The following is an 8776-nucleotide window of genomic DNA, read 5'->3' on the forward strand; positions in this document are numbered from 1 at the left end:
TGCAAAATGGTGGCCCCCGGGGGCGGGCTGACATTTGAGCGGGCGTGTCCTGCAGGGACTCAGCGCCGCCCACGAGCAGTTCAAGGCCACTTTGCCCGACGCGGACAAAGAGCGCCAGTCCATCCTGGGCATCCACAACGAGATCGCTAAAATCGTGCAGACCTATCACGTCAACATGGCCGGCATCAACCCCTACACCGCCATCCACCCGCAGGAGATCAACGCCAAGTGGGAAAAGGTGATTTTCCCAAAGCGCGACTTGACGATCGGGATAATGAAGCGATCCGTGCGGTTAGCTAGCTAGCTAAAAAATGCGCTAATCAAGTCATCGTTGGTCTTCATCAGGCTGCAATTCATCGACTGTCCGGATTGCTCTTGTAAATAACCAGGGTTTGTACGGGTGCTTGAAATCCGGGATAATGTTTGAATTGAAATGTGGTTGTCGTGGTCATGATTCCATTTTGTTTCAAATGCTTCAAAAAAAAAAACGCAAGAAATTGTAGCCATGTTTCTCAGCAGTCTGACTCGACGGACCACGAAGGAAAATAATAAACGGCAGCTGCGATTGCGCAGCGTTGTCACTTGAAGCGCCATCCACCCCTACAGGTGAATTCGGACAAGTGCATCAAAGAGTGCAAAAAAATGGGGCGGACAGGTCCTGGCAAAGAAGCAAATTCGTCTTTTATTTTGTAATCATTCTACGCTTGTTTTGGATGCGTTATGCCTTCAGGTCCGACAGCCGGTTCCGCAGACATCCTTTATTTTGTAGTAATTCGTCGTGCGTTACTGATGACAGTTCCTGGCAAAAAAGCAAACCCGTCTTTTATTTTGCAATCATTCCAAGCTCGTTTTTGATGCCTCGTCCCTTCAGGTCCGACAACTGGTTCCGAAGCGCGACCAGGCCCTGATCGAAGAACACGCCCGGCAGCAGAACAACGAGCGACTCCGGCGCCAGTTCGCCGGCCAGGCCAACGTCATCGGGCCTTGGATCCAGACCAAGATGGAGGTGAGTCCCGTGAGCGGTCTTTGTACCCGGAACCCCCGCGGACGCTTCCTCCCTCCGCCTTTCAGGAAATCGGCTACATCTCCATGGAGCTCCACGGGACCCTGGAGGACCAGCTGGCCCACCTCAGGCAGTACGAGAAAAGCATCGTCAACTACAAGCCCAAAATCGAGCAGCTGGAGGGCGACCACCAGCTCATCCAGGCCGCCCTCATCTTCGACAACAAGCACACCAACTACACAATGGAGGTAGACCGCCTCCCCGAGCCCTCGGTTTTCACGCGGTCTTTCCTGATCCGGGCGCTCTCGTCCCGCAGCACATCCGGGTGGGCTGGGAGCAGCTCCTGACCACCATCGCTCGCACCATCAACGAGATCGAGAACCAGATCCTGACCCGGGACGCCAAAGGCATCAGCCAGGAACAGCTCAGCGAATTCCGGGCCTCCTTCAACCACTTCGATCGGGTCGGTCCACTTCCTGTCCTCCTGCCTCACCGTTAAGCTTATGGAGGACCAATACTGCCAGATCTCAAATTAAATACCCAGAAATAGATGCCGTTGTCGGAGCAGGACGTATATCGGCCCCGCCCCAAAACATATACACAAGAGAGCAGAGAGAGTCGGAATGAGAGGGGAACACGACCGAATGTTCCCCCCAAAAATTGTGACTTCTACATGTTTTAACCATCTTAATATTGCATTTTTGGCCGCTACAACTTATAGTCTGAAAAATATGTTCCCCTCTCATTTCGACTCTCTCTGCTCTCTTGTGTATATGTTTTGGGGCGGGGCCGATATACGTCCTGCTACTATATATTATCAATAAATCACGTCATACATAGATATATGAGATCAATGCATTTCCTTAATTTATAAATGCATCATGGTTGGTACAGTAATATCGGGTTTTCAAGGTCAGGGAAATGCTAGAATTTTGGGCAAAGTGCTCGAAAATGCTTTAGATTGTTGCCGTTGCCATGTTTCTTGGCAGTCTGGCTCTATAGACGACTCAGAAATGAAGAAAAATAACAAAAATCATGTGAAAATATCGCCATCATGCCCGCTCTGTTGACTTGTCAGTATGGCATCGACTCCTACTCGTCGCACCCAAGAGGGCAGCTCTATTTAGAAAACCGTCTCTTTTGGCTCGGCTCACAAACAAATAGTACGAAATGGCTCCTCAGAATCTCTTTGTTTTTTAAATGATATAAAACTAGTTATAATAAAACATTATGCACCAAGTGTTTATTAATTAGCAATTTCCTTTCTGTGTTTGTAAGTGTGACGTAGCCAAGTTAAGCAAGCATTGTTAAGGCAGAATTCATGTCTTTGTTGCAAAAATCGTACAGTATATAGCTCCAGCTCAAGATGACACCATTTTTGTGCTAGCAGCAAGATGGCAACTTTTAGTCCTCAAAGTCAACCCAGAAAATAGAACGTGCTTTTGATCGGTGCGGGATTTCTTCCGTTAATGTAACGTCAAAATGGAAAAATTGGCCTAGAAGGTGCTTAAGAAGTGCTTGAATTTGGCCATGTTATAGGGGTACAAACCCTGACGCACGTCGTCTTTTATTTCCTTATTTATTTTTGTTGTGTATTTTGTCATCATTTATTTTGTTATTTACTTTTGTTCATTCGTTTTGCCGTATATCATGTCACTGCTAAAATTCAGCAGGCGACCCGGTTGCCTGAGTTTTTCCACGTATTAGTTGATCGGTGATGAGCGAATCGGCTACTAGTCAAGTCCCATTTCTTTCTGATGCCCTTAATCACAAAAATGTCTCAAAGGACTGCACAGGATTACAATTACAAAATGACACAATGACCTGATCTTAAACCAGCATGCGGGCAAGGAACAACTCAAAAACCCCAGCGAGAGGAAAAAAGAGAAACCTTGAGAAAGGACTTCACATGCGGTAATCCCCCTTCCAGGATTGACCTGGGTGAATTAGCATTAGCGTTACCGTACACAGAATAGTAAACACTAAGTAAGATGTTGAAGATGTCCGGCGACTATTGTCTTGCTTCCCTCATCCCGGTAGATCGACCGGTCGGTGAAAAGCTCAGCCAGTTTGACTTGCCAAATGAATGACAAATCTAAAGAAAAATACATTTAAAAAATACGAGACAAAATGCACAACAAAGTAAATACACAACGCAACGAAATCCGCAGCCGAGTACGCGACAAAATTCACAATCAAATCAGAATACACGAAAAAATAAATAGCAAAATTCAAGACTAAACGAGTGGCCAAATATGCGAAAAAACACAGGACTCGTAAAATACACGACGACATAAACTAAATGAGAAAACACGCAACAAAAGAAATAGTGAAATGAATCATTACAAAGGAAACCACAAAATGCATGAATATGTGACTATACAGCATCGATGTTATACATTTGGGTCTGACGTGATTTATCGATGTGTCTATGTATTTCAATGGCGAGTATTTCTTTCTCCCTTTCCGACTCCGTATGTCAGGATAATTGGTCCTCACTACTCACTTCAAACACCTCCTCTAATGCACGTGTGCCTGCGAGACCCCACGAATGCTAATGCTAACCACCAAGCCATGTTGTCTCCTTGTGTTTTTTGTGTCCCCGGCATGCTTTTTTTCCACCGTCACGCGCACACACGGCTCCGCCCCCTTTGCCGCAATGCATGGTCACCCCCGCCCGTCGGAACGGCGCCTTCTGCGTCGCTGCATGGCCCCCTCCGCGGAACGCCGTCCCCTTGGCCGCCAACCCCGCCCCCTCGGCCACGCACCCCCCAGGACCACTCGGGCACCCTGGGGGCCGAGGAGTTCAAGGCCTGCCTGATCAGCCTGGGCTTCGATATCGCCAACGACGCTCAGGTACCCGTCTCATTTTCTTCTTTTTCTTGTGTTTTCTTTCCTTCCTGTTTTTCCTCCCTTTTGTCTTTTTTTCCAACGCTTTCCCTTTGCTTCCTTCTCCCTTGTCCCGTTTCTGTTTTTCCCCGCTTTTTTTTCTCCCCTTCCGTCCTTCGTGACGTTTATAGAAGAGGACTGGAGTGATGGACGCCGAAGACTTCAAGTCCTGCCTCATCTCCGTCGGTTACAACCTGGTAACGTTTTCTTTTGTTTTTTGGTGTACCTGAGAAAGTAGGTGATCTCTCGGGTCTGTCTTTAAACACCGTCCCAAAAAATCTACAACCCTTCTCTCTATGAAGGAACAAATAACTTCATTATTTTAAAAACTCTGGTTTACTGTCATGGAAATGGTCAGGGTCATTGAGACTTTTTATATGGAAACGAAGAGGCGCAGAGGCTTCATTATTTTCTGCCTTTGAGAAGGCTGAGGAACAACTGAACCTAGGAGCTTCTGCTGTACCTCAGGATCCCCAAACATTTGATTTTACTCGGAAGTCCCCTCGTTCCATCCGTGTCTCCTAACCCAACCCGGTGGGAGACACTGCAAACTTGTCTTATCTGTGGAAAACACGAGAAGACTGTTTACAAAACGCGTCACGTTACTGTGAGACTTCAATGAAACCTTTCACATGTTATATGAATAGCATTCACAAGCAAATGTGTGATAACTATTTTGTAAGGTTTTAACATTTATTAAACTGAAATCTGACTCCGAAGACACTTCACGTGTCTCGTCTAAACCCTTACAGTTGGAGCATATTCAGAAGCCGGAGAAATTTAATGAGTTGAACGACGAGTGTAGTCCACATATCAATTTATTTAGCTTGAAGAGTTGAACAAATCGGGCCTTTCTGCCTGTGCCAAAATTACAATCGTGTGTAGAGGAAGAAGATGGGGTTCCAGCGTTGTCCCATGTTATAACCCATTCTGATGAAATGTTCACGCCCCATGACCAAGCTGCTGCCGATTGGTCCGCGTCGTCGATGCAAATTTCCCAACCTTGATCTGAAGAATGGGAAGAGGGGTGATAGATCATCGCCCTCCGACTGAATGGTGCCAGGCACATACTGCACCGCTCCAGGCGAGGTGATAAATCATTGTTATCTGCATAGAATGGGAGAAAAGGCACATTCCAACGCAAAGCGCGGTTTACGACACCCTTCTCTCAGAGTTTTCCCTCAAACACTGAAGTCAGATTTTAAAACAAGTATATTTGACTTTTCGTGAGATAATACAGTGTATGAAATAGTATATAACTTCACTATCTAATCATCATTTTTACATTTCCCCCGTTTATCCCACATTAGTACATTTTGTGTTATCACACAGAGCCTTTAAAATTTATTCGGAAAGTTAAATTAGAAGACCTGTTAGGAACATTATTGTACATATGGTCATCAAAATCATCAGTGTCATCTGTAGAATAGAATAGAATGGAATAAAAGGCCTTTATTCTCATTTCACAATGTCAATATAAACTCCAAGTAGGCAGCAACTGAGATAGCAGCGATCAATGATAAATATTGATTATTTCAAGATAATCGGTTCATTACGGTGCAAATACGGATGAATACGATTTGACAAATAGATACAGTTGAGTTCAGTGCAAATTTGAATTTAGCGTTACGACGGCTCTGGGGAAGAAGCCGTCTCCGAGTCTATTTGTTTTGCCCGGGACGGATCGGCCCGCCCGAGGGTAGCGGGCCGAACAAATGGAAACCGGGGCGAGGGATGTCCTGCTCGGGCATCTGCTATTGCAACTGTCATGTAACGAAGGCGGTGGGGTTGCCAATTACCCTTTCTATCTGTGTCAGTAAGGGATCAAAATCCTTTATCTCATTTTGATTTGGTCAAAGAATAGGCAGGCGTTATCAACTCAAGAGCTAAAGACACATCAAGAGATATTCACTGTGAAAAGGTTTTGTGGTCACACCATCTTCTTGTTGAGTCATGAAGCCCTCTTCAAAGACCCCTCAGGAGACGTGTTGTTGAGGGATGAAGGTACAGCTTTTGGACCCGAACATTGTACTCAAGACAGTTGTCTCCGCCAGGACTCGATAGACACCGAGTGCTCCTTTTCCGCAAAAGAGCCCTCTTGATTATAATGACCCAGCTTTCGGTTATTGTAGCAAACGCCATTTATGCAGTCAAAATTCAAATGAACAAAAATGGATTCCCATCTTGTTGATTTATCTGAAAGTCCCCTGAAAATTCCAATGGCATCGGAGTAGGTAAGATTGCCATTCCTCCAGGAGACGCTGCGTTTTCCCCCGGTGTAGTGTCATTGACTTTCCCCATTTGAATAGAAGAATGTTGAATAGCTTGAGGATAACTATTGAAAATAGTCATATTTGCAGACCACGCTAACATTTTCTACTCAAATGATAACTATACAGTGGGACCTCGCTACTTCGCGGTTCGACGTTCGCGGCTTCAGAACTTCGCGCTCTGTAATGGTTAAAAAATGAATAAATAAATAAATAAAAATATATTATTATTATTATATTTTATTTTTTTATTTTTGAAGGGGGCGTCGCTTCTTCGCAGATTTTCACTTTTTGCGGGTGGTTTTGGTCCCCATTAACCGCAATAACCGAGGTCTTACTGCAACCTGCATTGACCTAAAAGTATGGATGGATATAAATAAATGATCTTTAAATTGAAATAAAACCAAAGTCATATTCTTTGGTCATCGCAAGGCAAATCAAGATTTAGAAGTCAAAATGGATGCTGCTGCAATACAAATCAGAAATGAAGTTTTTAGGGGTCATAATAATACACAAGAAATGAAGCTGGAAAACACACATCAGACACATACAAACTAAGGTATCTAAAAGCATTTCAATCATGAATAAAGCCAAATTCATTTTAAATTATAATGCATTGTATTTATGATATTGTTCTCTAGTTCTGCCATACTTAACATATTGTGCAGAAGTCTGGGGCAATCATTACAAAAGTTGACCACAACCCCTTTCTATCCTTCAAAAACGTGCAATTACAACCATATCTTGATCATACTCCTATTTTATTCCTGCAGTCCAAATGATTCAAATTGGATGATTTAGTCAAATTTTTCACTGCACAACTGATATTTAAGATCAACAAAAACATAGTGCCAGAAAACATCCATAAATGATTCATTCGGAATGAAGGAAATGATAACTTAAGGGGCTGTCGTGAATTCATAATCTCAAAGGTGAGAACCGCCAGGAAAAGTATGTGTCTGTCTGTGTGCGGCGTCAAACTTTGGAACAAATTACAAGACGAGATCAAACAATGTCCATCTATTCACGTCTTCAAATTGAAATACCAAAAAACATGACTGGCGGAATACAGAGATGAAGAAAGTGGGATATGAGTGAGATTGGAAATACAGCGTTTAAAACTATGGTTAACTTGTTGTTATTGTTGCTATTATTATATCATAACTGTTATCATTAATGGGATGACAATTGTGTGTATTTAATAGGGAAGATGAAGGGGTAGCCAATAGAAGCATTTTGTTTCTTACTACCCTTTTTTGAACATATTATGTCACGTTATTTTGTTGTTGTGTTATTGTTTTTGTTCTGTTTTCTATTTTGATGTTCGAATCCAGTTTTCACTCATTCATAACAGCCGATATAATGGACGCAATAGGGAGGCGTCTGGAGAAGCATTTATTTTGTAGTCAAGGGGGCGTGTTTTTTTTTTTTGTTTTTTTTTTTCTCAGGGCGAGAGCGAGTTTGCCCGCATCATGAGCATGGTGGACCCCAACCGCATGGGCGTGGTCACCTTCCAGGCCTTCATCGACTTCATGTCGCGAGAGACGGCCGACACCGACACGGCCGACCAGGTCATGGCCTCCTTCAAGGTCCTGGCCGGGGACAAGGTGAGTCCCGAGCGCCGACTCCGGACGGGGTCCGGGATTGACGGTTTTTCTCCTCCGCGATACGTCAGAACTACATTTTGGCGGAGGAACTGCGACGGGAGCTGCCTCCGGACCAGGCCGAGTACTGCATGGCCCGCATGGCCCCCTACACGGGGCCCGACGGCGTGCCGGGGGCCTTGGATTACATGTCCTTTTCCACCGCTCTCTACGGCGAGAGCGACCTTTGAACTTTCTACGTCTTTGGCCTTATTCCTCACGAGCGGCGTTGATCCCCCCTCCCGTCCCCCCCATGGCAAGATGTTTACACACAGAAAAAAAAAAACGGCAACATGTTTATTTTCTCGTTGTTGTCCTCGTTCATAAAAAAAAAATTGAACCTATTTTATGATACTGAACAAAAGAAAAGGTATTTTTCTTCACCTGGTTGCGAGTGACGGATGGAAGCTGTAATAAAGAAACATTGCTTTCATGGACTTGCTTTCTTTTTTTTTTCATCTCTTGAAGCAGGGGGTTTCCAACTCACAGCCCAGGGCTGCACAGACTATTGCAAACTAGAGACTATTATGACACCGTCCCCTGATCTAAAACCTACAAGATGGCGAGGAAAAACTCAAAAACCTCAACACGAGGAAAATAAGGAGACCTTGAGAAGAAAACTTTATTTTAAAAGCGTGTGAAAATAACACCGACATGCCTGCTCTGGTGGCTTTTCATATGGCGTTGACGTGTGAAGTGTCACCGCCCCTTACTGGTCGCACCCAAGAGGACAGCTCCATTTAGAAGACTAGCCGTTTTGGCTCATCTCACTGACGAGAGCCGGCTTTTTCGTTTCCCAAATGTCTAATCGGATTTATTTTTTAAGGATATACGATCAATAGTAATAAAACCTTATGCACTAAATGATTTCAGGATTCCCGTAAATCTTTGAAAAGTCTTAATGCATTGAATTGATTCTAATAATAAGGCCTTAATTAGCATTAAAATGTCTAAGATTCAATTTTCAAAAG

General features: G+C 44.2%; 1 protein-coding gene across 5 annotated transcripts in view; it reads left to right on the plus strand.

Annotated features, from left to right (window-relative positions):
- Window positions 1-8242, plus strand: part of actn1 (actinin, alpha 1) — a 37305-nt gene extending 29063 nt beyond the window's left edge. For 2 of the 5 annotated variants that reach the window (XM_088355203.1, XM_088355202.1), the window contains exons 15-22: window positions 56-238; window positions 872-1006; window positions 1072-1251; window positions 1320-1466; window positions 3779-3859; window positions 4024-4089; window positions 7611-7769; window positions 7838-8242. In XM_088355203.1, coding sequence (XP_088211329.1) covers window positions 56-238; window positions 872-1006; window positions 1072-1251; window positions 1320-1466; window positions 3779-3859; window positions 4024-4089; window positions 7611-7769; window positions 7838-7996 — 1110 coding nt within the window. In that variant the 3' untranslated portion in view covers window positions 7997-8242. The remainder of the gene's footprint in view (window positions 1-55; window positions 239-871; window positions 1007-1071; window positions 1252-1319; window positions 1467-3778; window positions 3860-4023; window positions 4090-7610; window positions 7770-7837) is intronic. The other 3 variants (XM_088355206.1, XM_088355205.1, XM_088355204.1) reach the window with 2 other exon arrangements.
- Window positions 8243-8776: the final 534 nt, after the last annotated feature.

Source organism: Urocampus carinirostris, chromosome 15, assembly GCF_059441175.1.
Source record: "Urocampus carinirostris isolate Australia breed hairy pipefish chromosome 15, RoL_Ucar_1.0, whole genome shotgun sequence".
Lineage (NCBI taxonomy): Eukaryota > Metazoa > Chordata > Actinopteri > Syngnathiformes > Syngnathidae > Urocampus > Urocampus carinirostris.